The 22,118-nt window shown below is 46.8% G+C and overlaps 1 protein-coding gene across 1 annotated transcript in view; it reads left to right on the top strand.

Moving 5' to 3' along the window:
• The first annotated feature begins 4,742 nt into the window (after nucleotides 1-4,742).
• The window catches only part of ppargc1b (peroxisome proliferator-activated receptor gamma, coactivator 1 beta), a 78,209-nt gene continuing 60,833 nt past the window's right edge, over nucleotides 4,743-22,118 (top strand). Inside the window, exon 1 of the mRNA XM_068571980.1 lies at nucleotides 4,743-4,823. Coding sequence (XP_068428081.1) covers nucleotides 4,743-4,823 — 81 coding nt within the window. The remainder of the gene's footprint in view (nucleotides 4,824-22,118) is intronic.

The raw sequence follows: 22,118 nt of genomic DNA, 5'->3' as shown, positions 1-22,118 counted from the left end.
TAAAATAAAATAAGGACCAAAAAAAAATTTTAAAAAATCCATTGATTTATTTATTTATTTTCACGCAGAACTCTCTGACGATCAGCGAGACGCTGTTCAAAAGTACGTAACGAACTTCCCCAGATCCGTTTTCCCGTTACGACGGATCACCGGAGTGACGCCTCACACTCTTTCTCCTCCTCTCTCTCTCTCTCTCTCTCTCTCTCTCTCTCTCTCTCTCTCTCTCTCTCTCACCAAGTGTTTGACTGAAGACCCCAGAAAGCATCCGACCCTGAAACGACTCAGGCGTCATCCATGGCTAAAATAACACACACACACACACACACACACACACACATTTCCATCCAATCCCAAATTAGTCATCAAATCACAGAGCATGCTCTTCTTTAATTGAACCAACAGGAGAACGTGATGAACTCCTGTTTTGACGCCGTCCTGCGCCGCCGTTCTGCAGCAAACGGTGACGCTCCACCCGCACTTCCTGTGAGTTATTCTAATTATTATTATCCAATCTCAAGGCTCGAGCGTCGTCCTCATGCTAACGCTGCTCTCTGTTCGACAGGAAGGACGCCGTGATGAAGTCCTCGTCCTCCTCGAGACAAACTTTATCTTCTCAGGCTTTTTTTTTTGTACTCCACTATAGTGAAAGATGCATGCTGTGCTAATAAATAACATCGACAGCTGATCTTGGAAAAAAAGAAAAATGGAAGTGAACCAGGATGTGTCGATACAGGACACACACGGTGGTCACTTCTCATGAACATTTTAGTAAATAAAAGCAAAAAAAGCAAAAAAAATGACCAATTTCAAAAAGATAAAAGCAAAGAAAAGATAAGATAATCCTGTATTAGTCCTTCAGAGGGGAAATTACAGGAAAATTACAAGTAAATAAAGATAAATATAAATAACCAGTAGAACATGCAAATGAAACAGTGAGAAGAATATTAATTATACAGATGGAATAAAAATTTAAATGTGTTTAAAAGTACTTAAACGTAATGAATATTGCAACGGGTGGTGAATTAAAAGTATTGGTACAAGGTGCTTTAAATCAAAAATCAAGATTAAAACATGATCATGTGTTTAAATACATTCAAGGGAATTATCGGCTAAAGACAAAATAACATAAATTAAAAAGAAAAAGAGTAAAATCAACAAAATAAAATGGAGAAAACGACAAAATAAGAGCCGAGTCCGAAGCTTTTAACTTTCCAAAACTGTCCTCAGGTTCTCAGACGCTGAGATAGAAGAAGTAGCACACACACACACACACACACACACACATTGTTGTGTTGTCAGTGTTTCACTGCTCGACACACACACACACACTCTTCCCGTGCTGCAACGCAGGGATCACATCACAATCAGCTGCGTGCAACTGTGGAAACTCTTAATGAATGCAACAACAGGCACAGAGCGACTTTAAATAAGCAGGAAAAAAAGTCACGAAATCCATTAAAGTCAAACTGGAGATGGCGTCACGTGTGTTTCGTGCATGCCGTGTTTTATTCCAGAATATTACAGTCGGAAACAATCAGATGTTTGGATGTCGACTCAAAAGCTGAGCGAGCTGCTCTGGGATCTGCAACCGGAACAACCCGCCGACGCGAAACTGATCAAAACACAGTGATGAGGTTCACTTGAAGCCAAAACTTCTTTTTTTTGTTGCAATTATCTGCTGGAAGGTTTCCACCTCACAAACATGGCAGCACATGAAGCCAACGGACACGTTGCGATACGTTGCCCCCAAAAAATACTGTACGCTGAGTTTGGAGCCAATAGCGTTGGATTTTGCTTGCCAGCACCAACACCAAGACCAACATCAACATTAACACCAACACCAACATCAACATTAACATCAACATTAACACCAACACCAACACCAACACCAACACCAACATTAACATCAACACCAACATTAACACCAACACCAACATCAACACCAACACCAACATCAACATCAACATTAACACCAACATGAACACCAACATCAACACCAACATCAACACCAACACCAACACCAACATCAACACCAACACCAACACCAACACCAACATTAACACCAACACCAACATTAACACCAACATCAACATGAACATGAACATTAACACCAAGACCAACACCAACACCAACATTAACACCAACACCAACACTAACACCAACATCAACACCAACATTAACACCAACACCAACATCAACACCAACACCAACATCTACACCAACATCTACACCAACATTAACACCAACACCAACACCAACATTAACACCAACACCAACACCAACATGAACATGAACATTAACACCAACATCAACATGAACATTAACACCAACACCAACATGAACACCAACATGAACACCAACACCAACATGAACACCAACATGAACATTAACACCAACACCAACATGAACACCAACACCAACACCAACACCAACACGAACACCAACACGAACACCAACACGAACACCAACATCAGCATTAACACCAACACCAACACCAACACCAGCATCAACACCAACAAAACGGCATCGTGTTGTTGTGACTGAAGTGCAGTTTTATTGACGCATCGGTCATTTTATCCGCTAAATGACTGACAGAAGTTGGTTTGGCAGTTGCCCGGCAACAGTAACAGGATACTGCCGACACTTAATGTCCGTGCAGCCGTCTGGAAACAAAGGCAGAGTGGCTCGACGGGAATTTTAGAGCATACAGCCTGTGTGTGTGTGTGTGTGTGTGTGTGTGTGTCCAGATTGAGCAGGCACTTTTTAGGTTCCTGACCACGACTAAAGTCCATCATTCTGCAGCTTCTGGATCTCAGTGAAGATGAAACGTGTTAGAGGTTCAACACAAGTAGCTTTCATGAGGAGAGATCCATGGTGGAGCATCGGAGTGGAGACAATACGAACAATACGGACAATACAAACAATACAAACAATACAAACAATACAAACAATACGAACAATACGGACAATACGAACAATACGAACAATACAAACAATACAAACAATACAAACAATACGAACAATACGAACAATACGGACAATACGAACAATACAAACAATACGAACAATACGGACAATACGAACAATACGGACAATACGGACAATACGAACAATACGGACAATACGAACAATACAAACAATACGAACAATACGGACAATACGGACAATACAAACAATACGAACAATACGGACAATACGGACAATACGAACAATACAAACAATACGAACAATACAAACAATACGAACAATACGAACAATACGGACAATACAAACAATACGAACAATACGGACAATACAAACAATACGAACAATACGAACAATACAAACAACACAAACAATACAGACAATACGAACAATACGGACAATACGGACAATACGAACAATACGAACAATACGGACAATACGGACAATACGAACAATACAAACAACACGAACAATACGAACAATACGAACAATACGAACAATACGAACAATACGAACAATACAAATAACACAAACAATACGAACAATACGGACAATACGGACAATACGGACAATACGAACAATACAAACAATACGAACACTACAAACAATACGGACAATACGAACAATACGAACAATACAAAGAATACAAACAATAGGAACAATACAAACAATACAATCAATACGAACAATACAAACAATACGGACAATACAAACACTACGAACAATACGAACAATACATACAATATGAACAAGACGAACAATACGAACAATACAAACAATACAAACACTACGAACAATGCATACAATACAAACACTACAAACACTACGGACAATACGAACAATAGGAACACTAACAACACTATGTACAAAAAGAACAATACGAATACTACGAACAATAGGAACAATAGGAATGCTGTGAACACTACGAACTATACGCAAAATACAAATACTATACGACTAATACGAACACTACAAACAATAGGAACAATATGAATACATGAACAATACGAACACTACGAACAATAGGAACAATGTGAACAATAGAAACGATACAAACAATACGAACAATATGAACAATAGAAGTTTTACATCTGAAGCCTCGTCTTCACTCCACAGAGCCGCTCAGCCTCATTTTGGATGAAACCTAGAAAGAAGCTAGAAAACACGAACGCTTGCGTGAACAATAATTTTTCTGTAAACGGCTTTATTTTCATCACACATCAACACATTGTGGATCTCACAAGATACACAATCTAAACAATTATGAACAGCTTCACGAGATATGCAAAAACACTTCCTTTACTTTGACCCGTTCACATTGTAACTTCTTTCTATCTCTTGCATCCATTGGTTACAACTCATTATCTCAACATTTGCATTCATTATTTACTTTGAAATCCCTTCATGTGCATTCCACACGTGCGCTGAATAATCATTTTGTTAATCACTTCCATTTAATTCAATCCCACTGAAGTGAAATTAACCCTCATTTTTCTTGTGGGACCCCCTGGATCCACTGCTTTGACCCCTGGAGGTCCCCAGACCCCACTTTGGAGAACAGCGTGTCTCCTTGGTTTGTTTTCTATCTCTCTCCCTCTCTCTCTCTCTTTCTCTCCGTGTGTGTGTGTGTGTGTGTGTGTGTGTGTGTGTGTAAACAGACGCGCCCCCTACAGGCAGCTCTCCCGCACTGCCGCTCCTCCCTCCTCCCTCCTCCTCCTCCTCCTCCTCCTCCTGCTATACTCCGCTCTCTGACTCCGCGGCTCCTCATTCACTAGAAGATGGCGGACTGCGCTCCACTATTAGATGAGGAACTCTCGTCCTTCGTCTTCAATTACCTGACAGAAAACTCCGGCAGCCAGGTGAGACCCGCGCCGCTGCGGACGCGCCGGACCTCGGGCTCCCCGGCCCGGGGCTCGCCGCCGCGCGTCCCCGGCCGTGAGGCGCGCTGCACCCGGCTTGATGCGAGGCGGTTCGCCCCGGCTTGTCAAAGCAGCATCTCCAGCGGGGCTCAGCGCGACCCGGCGTCTCGGTGACGCGCGCGCGCGTGTGTGTGTGTGTGTGTGCGGATGTCTGGCTTTCACGTGTGTCTATTCTTTTGGATGGAATATGTCATCATTGGGCAAATGTGGCGGATTATACACGAGTAGGTGTGTGTGTGAGTGTGTGTGCGCCGGTGAGCCTGCTCTGGAGGAGTATTTGGTATTCAAGAAGGGGGCGCTTTGGAAACTTTTGACGCATTCTTGAGAAGGAAGTTCGGTGCCGGAGACTTTGGGGACACGTGGTGCGTCTCCGTACGCGTGGACTTGGCGTAGCCTCGAGACTATTATGATCTCGTTATGATACATTATCCACTGGTATATACGGGGAAGAGGAGGTTTGAACACACAACGCTCTGGAGGGATCTTGTGCAGCAGGATCTTGTTCATAACAAAGTGTGTGAGACGTTGCAAAACACGCGGTGTGTTGTACGTTGTGTGTCCGCGCTCCGCTGTAAGCAGCTTGTCCCGCAGCACCGGGAGCTTAACCCGGAGGAGGGGGGGGGGGGGGGGGGGCTCCACCGGCTGCTCGGTGCGCTTTTTTTTGTTGGTATTTTTTGTTTTTTACTTGATCAACTCCCACCGATGATATTCTGTACTGTATGTTCTCACGTTGGTCAACGTATCGGCCGATGTTATGCAGGGCGATGGGATGCAACGGAGAGAGAGAGAGAGAGAGAGAGAGAGAGAGAGAGAGAGAGAGAGAGAGAGAGAGGGAGAAAAAGTTGCTGCGGGTTTGCGTTTTCGTAACCGTTTGCGTAACACGGTTACAAAACGTCGGACTGGTTCACACGAGCTGTGGCCAACCCGAACACACAGGCGGGTTCTCCGCCGTGTGTGTGTGTGTGTGTGTGTGTGTGTGCAGCGATGACAGTTCATTAACCCATGCTGTGTGTGTGTGTGTGTGCATGTGTGTGTGGAGGGGATTTAGCATTGAATGTCAATATATGCGCCAAACCTCTTCTTTCCCCGGGATCCCCACGCTCATGCGCGACACCTGAAGCACGCGCTGACTGCGTGGGCTCTTTTGCGTTGACATTTTGGATGCTCAGCACGCGCCAGGCTGCACTTATTTAAGGCAATATGTGAACTTTTTTTTCTTTTTTTTTTTTTACAACCAACAGCGGCTCTAATCCCACAATAATCCCCTTTGCCACGAGAACCCCGCCGGATTGCGCTATAGCGAGCGAGTGGCGCTCGAGCGTGTGTATAGAAATGCAGATTTCATAAGCATGAAGTGATGCACTGCAGCTAAAATGTATGCCGAATGCTCCGCGAGACCGCGGACACGGACGACAGCTTCCGGGATGCGTGCGTGTCGGCGCGGGCGATGCGGGAAACGTTGAGTTAGACGATTTATGAACGCGGTTTGGCGAGAAACTCGGATTCTCAAAAAGGGGTATCGCGTCCTTCATATCTCTTCATCAAATCCTGCTGGTCGCGGGGTCGCGCGTCCGGAACACGTCCACGTGCACGTAAACCCCACAACACGGTCCGTCATCGGGGGGGAATCAGCCCCCCCCCTCCCCTCTTCCTCCCCTTGGTGTTTCTGCGTCACGGTGGTGACGTAAGATTGCGTCTTGATGGTTGTTGCTGTGATTGCACGGTCATCAGATGCGTGTGTGTGTGTGTGTGTGTGTGTGTGTGTGTGTGTGTGTGTGTGTGTGTGTGTGTGAGTGAGGGGAGGGATCCGTCACAGCTGATTGGCATCTTAAGCAGATTAATTCCGTGCGTGGTGGTGGGATCCAGGGAGACAGTGAGCTATTTATAACGTGCAGCAATGACATGTGCTTCCACATCACACACACACACACACTCTCACACACACACAGCCAGATGTGGCCTATCTAACAAGTACATGAGGAAATTAATGCACCATAACATCCCTTAGTATGACAACACTCCGTAGCAATATCCTACAGTATGATTTACCTCGATAGTGACGTTTTCTATCAATATTTTATCCCCTCCTATGACATCACTCAACTTAAGCGCACCTATAATATACTTGTAGGAACATTTTGAATGTCTATTGGCTTTATTTAATGGTTTTATTATACATTTCGGGACGAGTGTACCCCATAAATCACCTGAATACTCCCACAGGGGCACGCACTATATCATTTCCGATGACATCACGATGCTCTTGTAGCGTCTCGATATATTGAAATGATGTAAGAAACTACAATGTGTCAATCGGTTCGATGTATTAATACGCTCCAAAAACACAACGTCGCCGTTTTTGGTGTTTTGAAGCTTCCAGTTCCGCGTTTAGGATGCCGCCATCTTGTTTTTTTTTTGCAACCACAAGTGAAACCAGAGGGTGGAGTTTCGCATCGGTTCAATGTATCAATACTCGTTTGTTAAAAATGCGACGTCGCTGTTTGTGGAGTTTTGAAGCCTCCACTTCCGAGTATAGGCCGCCGCCATCTTGGTTTTTCTTGCAGCCACAAGTGAAACCAGAGGGTGGAGCTCCGCATCGGTTTTCTCACGTCGTCGCAAACGTTGTTCCAACACACATAACTTTATTCAAACTCCTCCGTGAAGATCTCAGAGTTTTCGAAAGATACCTAATATGGGCTGAATGCTGGAGGGGAAGTGATGTTCATGCACCTGCCATCTGGAATATTCCCATTCGGATTGGACGATTAAATCCCGTGTTTTGATTGGATGTTTCACTCTGTGGCTTTAAGGAAAAGAGCTGGAAGACGCGGATGAAGAGCGACAAACGATACTATCAGACAACCGTACGGCTACTTAAAGGCATGCATTCCTCTAGAAAACATGCCAAGGTCTAAAACCATGGCTATAAACATACATATATATAAATATATATGTATATATTCATGCATAGATATTAGCTTTTCCCACTCGTGGTGGTTGTTTGCTGCAAAGTCCTGGAGTGTCACGTCTGGAGAAAGATCCAGAGCAGCCCAGCGTATCACTGCTAGAGCTCTTTCTTCTTCTGATAAGGTTAATCTATTCTACAAACGCAGCGTTGCATTGTTAATATTTACTCCTGGCTTATTAGGGCTGGCGAGCGGCATTCTCTTGGTCTCTCTCTCTCTTTCTCTCTCGCTCCTTTTTCAGTGTGTGTTTTATGCCGCTCGCCCCTGCCGGCTGGCTCCTGCAATACTACTCTATCCTCGTGACTGGAGTTACAGAACAGGGCTACTGCAGTCATGTGAGTTGTAGTGGAGGGAGGGAGGGAGGCGTTGCTCATGACGTAGAGGAGTGACAGGCAGTCCCTCCCTCCCTCCTCCCAACATGTGACCGCTTCCTCTCTCTCTCTCTGGGTTACACAGTCTCTCACTCTTACACACGGATCACTTTTACAAGTGATCCTTCTCGTCGTGTCCTTTTTGTTCTCTCTTCCTGTGTCTCAGAGGCAGTTTATGGCACAACCTTTTACATTTTAGTGGCTTTTATTGCATGAGAACTCTGAGCTTTTACCGGCCACCTTGATCACATGTGTGATGCATCAAAGCTCGGTGCGCGTTTCTCCACGTGGAGAGCGAGACGGGCTCGGCGGTGGCGGATCAACGGGGGGGATGAGGGGGGGAACGTGTCCGCGATCAGAGTTTTGAATCCGCTGGGTGGGAACAGAGTCGCAGTCAGCTGTTTCTCAGAGCAGCTGGAGGCCTCGGGCTACACCGGGTGGTTTGAGAGTGCAGGTGGACTTAGTCCAATGCTAATCATTGACCGTAAAGGGGGGGGGGGGGGGGGTTAGGGCCGGTCTGAGTCCATCCAGGGGGGATCGACTCTGGGAAGATCAGGACGACTTAACGTCAGTCGACTCGGCACATCCTGCTGTAACAGGACACACGGCCAGCCAGCCAGCCACGGGGTGCATGACTGTCAAATATTATCTACCTCGCCTTTTTGGTTTTAGCAACCTTGAGGGAGGGTGGAGTGAGGGGGGGGGGGGTGTCACACGCCTCAACCAATGTGTGGATTCTCCCGGCTCGCCATCGGGAAAAGCACATATTTACCTTTGAGGATCAGAGTGCAGGTGAAGTCATGGAGTTTGTGCGTTTCAGGCCTGAAAGTCAATGTCAAGTACAGTAAAATGTGCAAGCGGTATCCTCTCACACACACACACACACACACACACACACACACACACACACACACACAAACAAAGAAGTGAGTGGGCAGTCGCAGCCTGAGAGAGTTTGTGGGTTGAAAGTGGAAATAGATCAGTAATTGTGGAAAAGACACAGACGTTTTGCTCGTTCACCGGCCTCCATGTTTGTTCCTCTGTGGCTCCTGTTACAGGTTATTGTCAAGTCAACTAATCGGCTCTCAAAGTGTTTGAAGCGGTAACTGCGTCTCTGAAACGACGGCTTCACGTAGCAAATGGAAAACTTAATAAAGCTTAAAGCCGTTACTGCGCTCCTGTGTGGCCCCGTGGAGCCGCGTTCTGCCAGTCAGCACTTTGTCCTGTAACCATGAAGCCGCCGCGTGTGTGTGTGTGTGTGTGTGTGTGTGTGTGTGCGTGTGTGTGTGTTCCTACTCTCATCCATGTCCATCAGCTGGTCCCAGACAATTTTGCACCGGAAGTCCGGCAGTCCCTCGCTGACCACATCGAGCGTGTTGTTAGTTTGCTTGATGGGATGAAAATGTGGAAAAGATTCGGACGCGTCGCCTCATCCATTTTGTTTTTTACCGCTAGAACGAGAACGTCGGCTGATTTTCACCCCGAGCGATTTTGGTTACGTTATTTTCATTGTGTTGCTTTTGTCTGAGTTGTGTTGGTCCTTGTGTAGCTTCATGCTGCTCAGTGACGCTATTGAAGGTGGGCGTGTCTTATTGAAGGTGGGCGTGTCTTATTAGAGGTAAGTGTGTCTTATTGAAGGTAGGCGTGTCTTATTGAAGGTGGGCGTGTCTTATTGAAGGTAGGCGTGTCTTATGGAAGGTGGGCATGTCTTATTAGAGGTAGGTGTGTCTTATTTAAGGTAGGCGTGTCTTATTAAAGGTAAATGTCTTATTAAAGGTAAATGTCTTATTAAAGGTGGGCGTGTCTTATTGAAGGTAAATGTGTCTTATTGAAGGTAGTTGTGTCTTATTGAAGGTGGCGTGTCTTATTTAAGGTAGACGTGTCTTATTTAAGGTAGACGTGTCTTATTTAAGGTAGACGTGTCTTATTTAAGGTAGACGTGTCTTATTTAAGGTGGGCGTGTCTTATTGAAGGTGGGCGTGTCTTATTGAAGGTGGGCATACCTGTACCTGTTTTTCATTTCATGAGAAGTTCCAGAAGCGTAAAATAAAATAAGAATCCTCCAATTTGCCTCGTACTGTTACTGATGGTGAAACTATTTGTGACTTTTGTGTTCTCGGATTTAAAGAAACGCTGACGACCGCTCGCCGCCGTCTAAATTTACGTAAAAAAACGACGTTCTAATGCTTCTAATCTGCTTCTGGAGGCACGTCGCTGTATCGACGGGGTCCAATCAATCCGGTTCAGATTAGACGGTGACAGACTAGCGAGGAGTGATGGGTCCAGACAGACAGACAGGCGGGCGTATAAATAACAGGGCTTTGAAGATGCACCTGAGAGTGATGGATACAGGTGGTGTTGGTAGTGACTGGGCTTTGCACCCAGACAGACACACACGCACGTTTCCTTCTCCAACATTTTTTCTTCTTAATCTGACATCCCCAAAGCTCTTCTCCTCTTCCTCCTCTTCCTCTCCCTCCTCCTCCTCCTCCTCTCTTCTGTCCGTCTGAGTCGTGATGAGCGCTGCTGCAGTGCGATGCGTTCAGGCTCTCCGTGACTCACCTGTCGCCGGACACACACAACAAACCGCTTTGAACACACACGATCTCGGCTTCTGCTTACAACTGTTGCATTTCATTTAAACTTCAGGCGCGTGACGTCGTTGTCTTTAGCGGATCTCAAACTTCGGGATCATCGTTGTGTCACAGGACACGACGATGATCCCGGGTGACCAACGTCTGAGGACGTGAGACGGGAAAGTTTCACGCTGCTGCGTGAAGACGTATGGCAAAAGTGTTGAATCGGCTTAAATGGACTGAGTTGATCCTCGTGTGTGTGTGTGTGTGTGTGTGTGTGTGTCAGAGTCGAGCGCTGGGAATATGGTCGCTTCCTCTCGATTCCGTCCGAGGGTCACGCGACATCCGGCTCACACACACACAGATGGAAGAGACACACAGAGACACACACAGACTGAAGGGACACACACACACTGAAGAGACACACAGACACACACACAAACTGAAGGAAGACATACACAGTGAAGAGACACACACACTAAAGGAAGGGACACACACAGACTCAATAGACACACACACACACACACTGAAGAGACAAACGGACGCACACATAGATGGAAGAGACACACACAGACTGAAGGGACACACACTGAAGACACACACATAAACTGAAGGGACACACACAGAGTGAAGGGACACACACACACACACTCAAGGGACACACACGTGTGTGCGCTTCCGTGCAGTCACATGTCGCTACGGCTAACATGCTAGCAGAGGAGGCAGGTTAGGGGTCTCTCAATAATTAATAGAGCGGTGAATCATCAGCTGCTCACTCAGGCCTGCTCGGCATGACGCCTCACACACACACACACACACACACACACACACACACACACACACACACACACACATGCCGGCATTAGGGGCAACACCAGTCCGGATTAAACAAGAAGAATTCAGATTTTTGCACCCAGAAGTGAGATTAAAATGATGAGGTAATCACTATGTTATAATCTCTTTGTTCCTGTGAGAAATCTTCTGTGAGCTTTGTTAATCTGCTCCGGTTTTCTTAGCTTTATTTGCTTCATCATCACCTGTACCAGAGCTACTTCATGTCACCACCTTTTTGGATAACGAGTTGGACATTTTGACTTTAACGCCGCCGAGGAACAGGATCCAGCTTGCATCTTTTCTTTTGCATGCAACGCCGCCGGGATCCATCCAAACACCTCTTCTTCCCCTGAGGAGGAAGAAGAGGAGGCGGAGGATGAAGGGGAAGAGGAGGGGGGAGAACTCAACCGTGCAAAAGTCTCCCGACACGCAGGACGACTTCATCGCGTGTTTCGCCAGCTAGAGGCGGAGAGAACGGATACGCTGAGAGCGGTGGGGGAAAGAGGAAAGAAAGAAATACGACAAAAAAATGTCCGACAGCAAAAGCGACGCCGACACCGCTCGGTGTTCATCGTCTTAATTTATATGAAAATCTATCGGCTCCGGCGAGCGACTTCCAGGTTGCCGGCGCTCTGGCTGTCACTCAAAGCAGAGTGGGATGTGAGGATGTGAGGATGTAAATCTCTCTCTTGTTCCAACACAGATTATAAACTCTACTCCACAGTCAGTGCTGTGATTCACTGCTATCACCTCGTCATCTTTCCCTCTCTCTTTCTCTCTCTCTCTCATTTTCTTTTTTATTGTTCTCATCTTCATGTCACGTTCAGACACTCTTCGTACCACAGATAATTCACGGTTAAATCGGGTATATAAACGACTGAACTTTTGGCTTTATTACCAGATCCTTCCGGGCCTTCCGAGCGGACCAATCGGCTTCCTGTGAGGAGAAATGGGGGCGGGGTTTAAATGTGTGCGTGCTGCAACAGTTAGCATAGATGCTGCATCAGCATCCGTTACATCAGAACAAGTATTTGCAGCGAAGGCTTTTCTCCATCGGAAAAAACGTTCTGGGACTTTTTTTTCACCCTCCTGACATTCAGCAAGAGTTTGATTGACAGGTGGTTCATCCAATCACCTGGCAGAGTGTGTGTTTCCTCTTCTGAGGACCTCTAAGTCACAAAACAACAAACCCATCTGGGTCTTCGTGCCACACGAAAAGGTGAATCCACTCGGCACAGATACCAGGAAGTGGACCCCAAAAGAAAAGTTGGCTCCGCCCCCTTTCCTTCACCTCGACACGTGTTGTGTTTGTCCTGCGATCACACACTTTGGACGCCTCTTGCGTTGCTTCAGTGTAAATATTTATCCCACACATTGACTATCGAGTGCGTTGTGAGTTTTATCTCCAGTGTGATTTTTGTGCGATCGTTAGCGCGTCCGCGTCGAGGCTCACATGCTAGCTGCTCATCGGAAATTCCTCCTCACGCCTCTCTCGTGTTTTTCTTTCCATCCGAGCACGCGTGTTGACATTCGTGTGCGTGTGCGTGTGTGTGTGCGCGGCGTCTGTCCTTAGCTAACCTTCACTGCCAGTGTGTATTCATCACAGGGACCCTGTTGTCGTATTGATAGTGTCCACATGAGCAGGAGCGGCGTTGTTCTGCACCCGGGGGACGGGGTGAGGGGGCGGAGCCTGGCCATCTCGCCACGTCTGTACAGGAAGTGTTTGGCAACTTGGGGGTCAACACACACACACACACACACATATATTATTAGACCCATTAGACCCGTGTTTCAGATTTCAATGAACAGACAGTGAAAAAAAAAGGTTAAAATCTGAGACGCGTGACGTCATATCGGAGCCTGAACAACGAGGTTTCCAATGCTTGTCCTCAGCCGTAAAAAATAAGTGATATTTGAACCTGTCAGCTAATAAAAATCAGGGGGGCTTGTTCAAAGTCTACGATGGAGAGAGAGAGAGAGAGAGAGAGAGAGAGAGAGAGAGAGAGAGAGAGAGAGAGAAATGGACTTTGGCCACCGACTGCTGTTAAAACTGAGACTTTGACACTTTGACGCCGTAATAAAACACAGGAGATGAATGGGAGTCGTGCTGGAGGTGTAAAACACTGCTTTGATATTGGTTTGGACACAATGTAGGTCTCTCTCTCTCTCTCTCTCTCTCTCTCTCTCTCTCTCTCTCTCTCTTTCTCTGTCTCTCTCTCTCTCTCTCTCTCCCTCCCTCTCTCTCTCTCTCTCTCTCTCTCTCTGTCTCTCTCTCTCTCTCTCCCTCCCTCTCTCCCTCTCTCTCTCTCTCTCTCTCTCTCTCTCTCTCTCTCTCTCTCTCTCTCTCTCTCTCTCTCTCTCTCTCTCCCTCCCTCTCTCTCTCTCTCTCCTTGACATTGTGCCAGTGTTTTGGCTGGGGCTCGACCCGACTTAGCTGTCAGACAGATCGAGTTGTAAAGATGTCTGGTCCAGAGATCGGCAAGCATCCAACTGCACACACACGTCATCCGACGACACACACACACACACACACACACACACACACGTACATATATATTTTTTATGTATTTGTTATTTCCTTTCACAAACACGCACACAGCTGCTCCGCTAAACTAAATGTACACCAGTATGTATTTTTTCCTCTCTCAATAATCCCAACTGGTCCAGCGGGATTATTGTGCGTGATTAGGACTCATGCTGCTCAAGGTTAGGGATTACAGGGTGCGTTCATGGGTGATGGGGAGTTTCTGAACGGTTCATCTGCAGGGCTGCAGGGCGCGCAGCAGCAGCAGCAGCAGCAGCAGCAGCAGCATTAGCATTAGCATTAGCATTAGCAGCAGCAGGGATGTGCGCTGGTTAATACTCTGATTTACTGCTCACCCTCTAATATCTGTCCTCGTAGAGGTACTAGTAGTAGTGGTAGAGGTACTAGTGGTAGAGGTACTAGTAGTAGTGGTAGAGGTACTAGTAGTAGTGGTAGAGGTACTAGTAGTAGTGGTAGAGGTACTAGTAGTAGTGGTAGAGGTACTAGTAGTAGCGGTAGAGGTACTAGTAGTAGTGGTAGAGGTACTAGTAGTAGCGGTAGAGGTACTAGTAGTAGCGGTAGAGGTACTAGTAGTAGCGGTAGAGGTACTAGTAGTAGTGGTAGTAGTGGTAGAGGTACTAGTAGTAGTGGTAGAGATGCACCAGGCGACCCTTTACTCTGACTGTAGTACTGGAAGCAGAAGTAGTAGAAGTATACTACCTGCAGTACATCTTTACTGTCAGTTGTAGTAGTAGTACTGTAGTAGTAGTGGTAGAGGTGCAAGTACTGTAGTAGTAGTAGTATTAGAGGTAGTATTACTGTAATAATAGTAGGAGTAGCGGTAGTAGTTGTAGTAGTAGTAGTGGTAGTAGTAGTACTGTAATAATAGTAATCGTAGAGGTAGTAGAGGTAATAGTACTGTAATAAAAGTAGTAGTAGAGGTAATAGTAGTAGTAGTACTGTAGTAGTACTGTAGTAGTAGTAGTAGTAGTAGTAGTAGCAGTAGTACTCTAGTACTGTAGTACCAGCAGCAGATAATAATCATCATGTGACGGTTCAGCAGGTCTGTTTATAGTTTCAACACAACGACGGTTGGTTTATGTCGACTGTAACTTACACTGCTGCACCCTCCAGTGTGTGTGTGTGTGTGTGTGTGTGTGTGTGTGTGTGTGTGTGTGTGTGTGTGTGTGATCTCAAGGGCACTGGTGTAAATGAGAGAAAAGGTTAAAGGAAATTTCCTTGCCATGGTGTACACGGCCATGAGGGCAGGAACACACACACACACTCACACACACACACACACACACACGCATACACACACACACACACACACGCGCGGCAACATGCCACATAGCCGTGGCAACCAGGTGTCAGGGGAAGGTTAACACCGACTGGTATGAACATGCACTTCTGCTGCAGTGATGATCTTCAAGCTCAGCACAGATGCATCTGATAAGGTTTAATACACACACACACACACACACACACACACACGCACACACACACACACACACACACACACCTCTTCCCTACATTAACAGTTCATTTATAATTCATAATTACCACAATATCTCCACGTGGGTTCAGGCGGCCGTAGCGCTCCATCACGTCTGCGTTCGATCTCCGGCCCGAAATGAAAGAGATCATCTCTCCCCGATCCTCGAGGTAACCTAGTTAACTTAGTTAACTTAGTTAACCGCCGACTAACTGCAATAACTCATGGTGCGTTAATAAATCGCCTCTCTGCGGGAAACCGAGACATCGTCTCCTGATGATAATAATTTCACCGATTGTTCATCACGATAAACACATTAAGGGGCGGGGTCGGCGTGCAGTGATGGAAGTCGGGGCCAGAAAGTTTAGAGGTGTGTGTGTGTGTGTGTGTTGTGATCATGTGTGTGCGTGTGAGTCATGTGTATGTGTGTGTGGGTTGAAAGTAAGCAGCAGGCTTCTACCTGCACATCGCAGAAAGAAAGAGAGAGTGAGTGAGGGCGGTGGGTGAGGCCATTAGTGGGATGTAAACACACTGGCACACACATATCTACTGCACACACACACACAAACGCACACATTCACGACACACACGGCGTGTGTGTACATGTTCCCAGTGAACCGTACAGCTTGTTTCTAACTGGTAAGTTTCCACTGCCGCGCTCCCTCCGGCCTCCTGCGTGAGCTCTTATTTCTTCTTCTTCTTCTTCTTCTTCTTCTTCTTCTTCTTCTTCTTCTTCTTCTTCTGCACCTTTATATGTCGTCATCCTTCCCCCCCCCTCATTCATCTCTCTCTCTCCCTCTCTCTCTCTCGCCCATTGACCTACTTCCCAAAGGCTGCTCGGGCTTGCGTGACAAGTGCTCCGGTGATATGGCATTACACACACACACTCACACACACACACACGCATAAATAATGCTCGCTCATATACATCTAGAGCGCAAATATTTGTAGAAGAAGAAGAACACAAGCTGATCATAAGCACACAGAGCGCTACAACTATAAATAAATAACTCCCTTAAGCTCGTGTGGCTTTGATTTGAGGATGTCAGGATACCAGAAATACTCCAGTGGACAACAATCCCAGTGAAATCCACAGTGAAATAGATAAATACCACGTTACCATTGCATTTGAACGCATCACGACGACGTTTCTGATGTCATGACCGTATTTGGACAATGTTGTAGCGATGCAAAGTGTATAAAGATACAATGAGCAACGCTGTTAGCATGTTTGTGCTACACTGTTATATCTTTTATATTTTTTTACTTTATTGTTCTTCTTTGTTTGGAGGAACAAGTAAAATGAGCTTTTTGTGGTATAGAAATCAAACTGTGATCTGTGTTGTGACATTAAAAACATCTTGAATCTTTCTCATTTCTACCGGAGAGCGCTCGAAACTGCGAGCGACTTCTGCAGCTAACTTCGTCAACAACAACAACAACAACAACAACAACACGCGTGACCTGCATTGAACTTGAGCGCCGCCCGACGGAAAAGCGCCGAGCTTCAGCGTTTAATGAGAAACAAGTGGCGTCTTGTTGATTGCGCCCAGGAAAACAAGAACACACCCACGCTGTGGTGCATAGTACAACCTCTCTCCTTCCTTGTGTTACACACACACACACACACACACACACACACACACACGTACGCCAAGGCGGCTATGATGCAATAGTGCAAGATAAATTCTTTAATGGTGAGAGTGTGTTTTTTGTGAGTATGTGTTTGAACATGTGCCGGCGCTTTTTATGGGCCGTGTGTGCAGAGCAAAGTGGTCACACTAGTGCACGTTTGAGTGTGTAAAAGTGTGTGTGTGTGTGTGTGTGTGCGTGTGTGTGTGTGTCCTCCTCCTGTTGGAGACACTGCATGTAAACGGAGCGTCTCGAGTCTGAACACTGCGGACCGGATCAGCTTGTCCTGGTTTTATTGTTAATTCGGTCGTTGGAATTCTTGTGTCGCCTCGCAGTTCTTCTGGGAAACCTGTGTGTGTGTGTGTGTGACAGTGTGTGTCTGTGTGTGTGTCGGGGAAGCAGCTGGACTTGTGTCATCTCCATGCATTAAATAAATACAAGTTCCTCTTTAGCGACAACAACGGCATCGCCTCCACGCAGAGTCAGAACGCGCGGGTATCGAACGAAAACCCTGCCGGACGTCGTGTCGCTTTAAGGCCGCTGGTTCAGGAAGTCCGTGATGGTTGACGGCGGTTTCACTTTGTACTTCCTGTACGGCCAAACTGCCACCAACGGCGGGCATCCGCGAGTGTGTCGCCCGCTATACGCGATGGGTTCAAGCCCCCAAAAAGCCTCTCAGCCGACAGCCCTACACACCTGTATTTCCTGTCATCACACACTCCTTTCGCTCTCTTTTATTGCACACACACACACGCACACACACACCTCCTGTGTTTCTCTCTCTCGCTTCATGCTTCCCCTCCGCTCTGCTCGGCTTCCTCTGCTTCTCTGACCCCGTTTCAAACCTCTCTTCCATCTCCCGTTCGCTCCTTGGCAACGTCGCTCTCTTCCTCTCAATTTACTGTATTCATTCCTTTCAGACTTTTTCTGATTCACTTGCTTTCTCTTCGATGTCACCGTTGCTCTCTCTGTCGCTCTCTCTCTCTCTCTCTCTCTCTCTCTCTCTCTCTCTCTCTGCTGCCTGGTTTGAGATAGCACTTTATCGGGTCAAAACACACACACACACACACACACGCACACACACACACACAGTGATATGAACAAGTGAGCGCGAGTGAGTGAAGGATGTTTTGTCAATCAAATCTGGGGTTTTGGTTTGGACAGATCCCACCGACTGGATGAGGAGAACAGAGGGAGAGAGAGAGAGAGAGAGAGAGAGAGAGAGAGAGAGAGAGAGAGAGAGAGAGAGAGAGAGTCTTCGTGGTCTGATAGCTTATCGATTCCTCTGCAGGTGATTTCGGCAGGAAGACAGAAAGCAGGACGAGAGAGAGAGAGAGAGACAGGCAGGTGAGGGGGAGTGGGCGAGAGAGATAGGGAAGGGAAGAGAGGGAGTCTCGATGTCGACTCCTCCGAAGGTGTGACTTTGAAAAAGGAGAGAAGATGGAGAGGCCGTGACCTCCCTGCTATCAGCTGTGTGCATTTAAAAAAACATTTGGGAGGGTTTTAATTGCATTGATAAGAACTGAGTGGTCAGTATTACCTTGAAACCAAAAGTTATGGTTTTAAAGGAGTGAAAAGGAAAAAAAAAAGCTAAAGATAGCTCTGGTTAAACGGCTTTTTGGCTTTTCAGTGTAAAAAAAAACATGTCAGCCTTCAGTCTCGAGGACCGGGCTGAAAGGGAGCCATTTATGGCCGTGGTCTCTCCTCAAAGTTGTAACCGGGCTAACGAGTGAAGCTCTTCACGGGCTGTGAGAGCAAAAGAGCAGCCTGCTCTCTTCCTGCGCAGCTAGCTGTGAATATACTCCTAAAAAATCAAATGTATAAGCTAGTTAGCGCCGCAAGAGGAGAGGAGGCTGTGAATATACTCCTAAAAAATCAAATGTATAAGCTAGCTAGCTCTGCAGGAGGAGAGGAGGCTGTGAATATACTCCTAAAAAATCAAATGTATAAGCTAGTTAGCTCCGCAAGAGGAGAGGAGGCTGTGAATATACTCTTAAAAAAGCAAGTGTATAAGCTAGCTAGCTCCACAGGAGGAGAGGAGGCTGTTCTTTCACTCTCACGCTTGCTAGCCAGCTAGCTAACTGCTAGTGCGCTAGCTACCTAGCGAGCTAGCGCGCTATCAGTTAGCATCAGCCTTGCTCGGTTGCTCCCGGAGTTTGCTCGTATCCTGCTGAATAAAAAAAAGCCGTTTCTCACCGGTGTGATGAAAAACATGACGCTGCACCCATCCAGACAGAGAATATGGCGCTAAACTCATTGGGCCCGCGCGGTACTGATCATGCTAGCTAAATCTGCAATAGGCCACCGGTTTCACCCCGCGCCAGAACACCGGGTGATGCTATTTGATACTCCGGTCAGAGCCAGGCCGGCATCCTCTCTCCATTGTGGCTCTATGTGTGTGTTCGGGGGTGTTGTATTGTCTGTTAATGTAGTGGACCGCCTAAGAAGCCTGAATGATGTGTGTGTCTGTGTGTGTGTGTCTGTGTGTGTGTGTGTGTGTCCCATTAGAATAGCCGCCTCGCTCCGCTTCATTAGCCCCCGTTGCCAGCGGCTTGAATGAGGAGCCGAACACCTCGGAAACCGGGGGGGAGGAGAAAAATATATTAAAAGGAATCTTTTCCGGAGCGCTCCGTGCTACTTAGCGCGCCGGTCGTGTTCTTGTCCCGCTGCCACCTGCGCAACGGGGAGGACGGGTGGCCAATACAGATTCTCAGCCGTCCTGGCAAAACCGGCGGTCTGATGTGTTAGCCGGGAATGCCCTTAGCAGTCGTTACCAGACAGAGAATACGAGGCTAAACTTATTGGGCCCGCGGTACTGATCATGCTAGCTGGATCATGCTAGCTGGCTCATGCTAGCTGGATCATACTCAAAAGATCCCTGACAAAAAGCCTAATGAGTCTTGAGATGCCAGTCAGGTAAAAGTTCACGGCTGTCAGGGCGATGCTCCACTACTGCGTGTGCGTGTGTGTGTCTGTGTGTGTGTCTGTGTGTGTGCGTGCGGTTGTGTCGTAATCCGGCTACTCGGCTCCATGATTGACTGGGAGCAAATGTGCCCGTTTCCTCTCGAAAGGAAAGAAATGTCAAGACTGCTGAGATGACTAACGCTTGCATAAGAACATCCTACACACACAGACACACACAGAGACACACATACAGACAGTCGCACACTCTACAGCTCAGCTTGTCAAACGCCCACAAATTTGCAAATTTGCACACTGACAGCGTGTGCGTCCATAATTCATGCCCCTTGTTTCTTTTTTTTAGAGAGAGAGAGAGAGATTTAAAAGTGTGTGTGTGTGTGTGCGTATGTGTGTGTGTGTGTGTGTCTGTGTGCATGTGTGTGTCTGTTACATCTGTATTGGTCCGGTTTCCCCCTTGAACCTGAGCATTTTGCTGTCACGCACACACAATTTAGGGGTCGCGTTAAACACGCGCTCCTTTCTTCTGTGTGTGTGTGTGTGTGTGTGTTTGTGTTTGTGTGTGTGTGTGTGACACAGGGTCAACGATGGTGTCGTGTGGCAACAGCATGATGGCGTGAAGGTCGATCGGCCGCTATAAACATAGGTCACACACACATGCACACGCTAACGCACAAGGTCTCGCGTCAGCTGTCCAGCCCGCCCGTTATTTACTGCGACGCTTCCAGAGCTACCGTGTGTGTGTGTGTGTGTGTGTGTGTGTGTGTGTGTGTGTGTGTGTGTGAAGGCCAGGTGAAAGATTTGCTGCAGACATGCAGGCAGTTAGCAAAGCAGCTGCTACCTCACGGAGGAGAGACACACACATAAAAGATGCTTTTTCTTCCAGTATGTTATCGATCGTTCCATCGATCGATCGATGAAAGATAGTTTTGCTTCATGAAGGATCAATAACAGATACACAAAAGACGCAACAGATACAGAAAAGACGCAACAATTGATTCTTTTATTTTTCCCGCAGTGGTATTGTTTCATGTCGTCCATCATGTGGTTGGACACAAGGTGAAGTGACCAGATGCAAGGTGTGTGTGTGTGTGTGTTAACAAACCATGATGGCAAAAGAAAAGGACACTGTGTCTGTTTGTGAGCTGTGTGAGTTTGTGTGTAGTGTGTGTGAGTGTGTGTGTGTGTGTGTGTGTTTTTGTAGGCCAGCCAGAACATAACGGCGAAATAAAAGCGTGTGTGTTAGTGATGAAGAGAGGAAGCAGATCTTTTGATGGGACAGCTGGGAAGTTCAAAGCCTTGCGACTGATGACGAAGAACACACACACACACACACACACACAAATTCTGTTTTTTGTACTTTCCACAGCTGCACTGACACACACACACACACACACACACACACACACACACACACACACACACACACACACACACACACACACATGGCTCTTAGAAGCAGGTTCACTTTCTGCAGAGCTGTATTTAGAGATAAGCCGGGAGGTCAAAGGTCGTCGTACAAAGTCGATGTCTCTCTCTCTCTCTCTCTCTCTCTCTCTCTCTCTCTCTCTCTCTCTCTCTCTCTCTCTCTCTCTCCTACCTAATATGGCTCTGCTGCTGCATGGGTCTCTCTGTCACATGCGTTGCAGTGCAGCAGGGAGGCCATACACATGCACGCACGCACACACACACACACAGACACACACACTCCCTGTGATTCTTGGTACTCCAGAGGTTGCTGCATTGTGTTAAAAGTGTTTGTTTAGTTTTAAGTTTTAGTTTTAAGTTGTTTAAAACATCTCAAATTCTCTCCGGCTTCATCGACACCGCTGCTGATGTTTTGTCTTGTTCCCTATTTTGCGCTCTTGTTTCCTTTCCTTTACTCTCCTCTTTTCACTCGTGACTGCTCCTCTCCTCT

Source organism: Clinocottus analis, unplaced genomic scaffold (assembly GCF_023055335.1).
Source record: "Clinocottus analis isolate CAN_PGR_092001 unplaced genomic scaffold, fCliAna1.0.p SCAF_1, whole genome shotgun sequence".
Classification (NCBI taxonomy): Eukaryota; Metazoa; Chordata; class Actinopteri; order Perciformes; family Cottidae; genus Clinocottus; species Clinocottus analis.
Note: the sequence above shows the minus strand (reverse complement) of the source record. Positions and strands in the feature narration are given on the sequence as shown.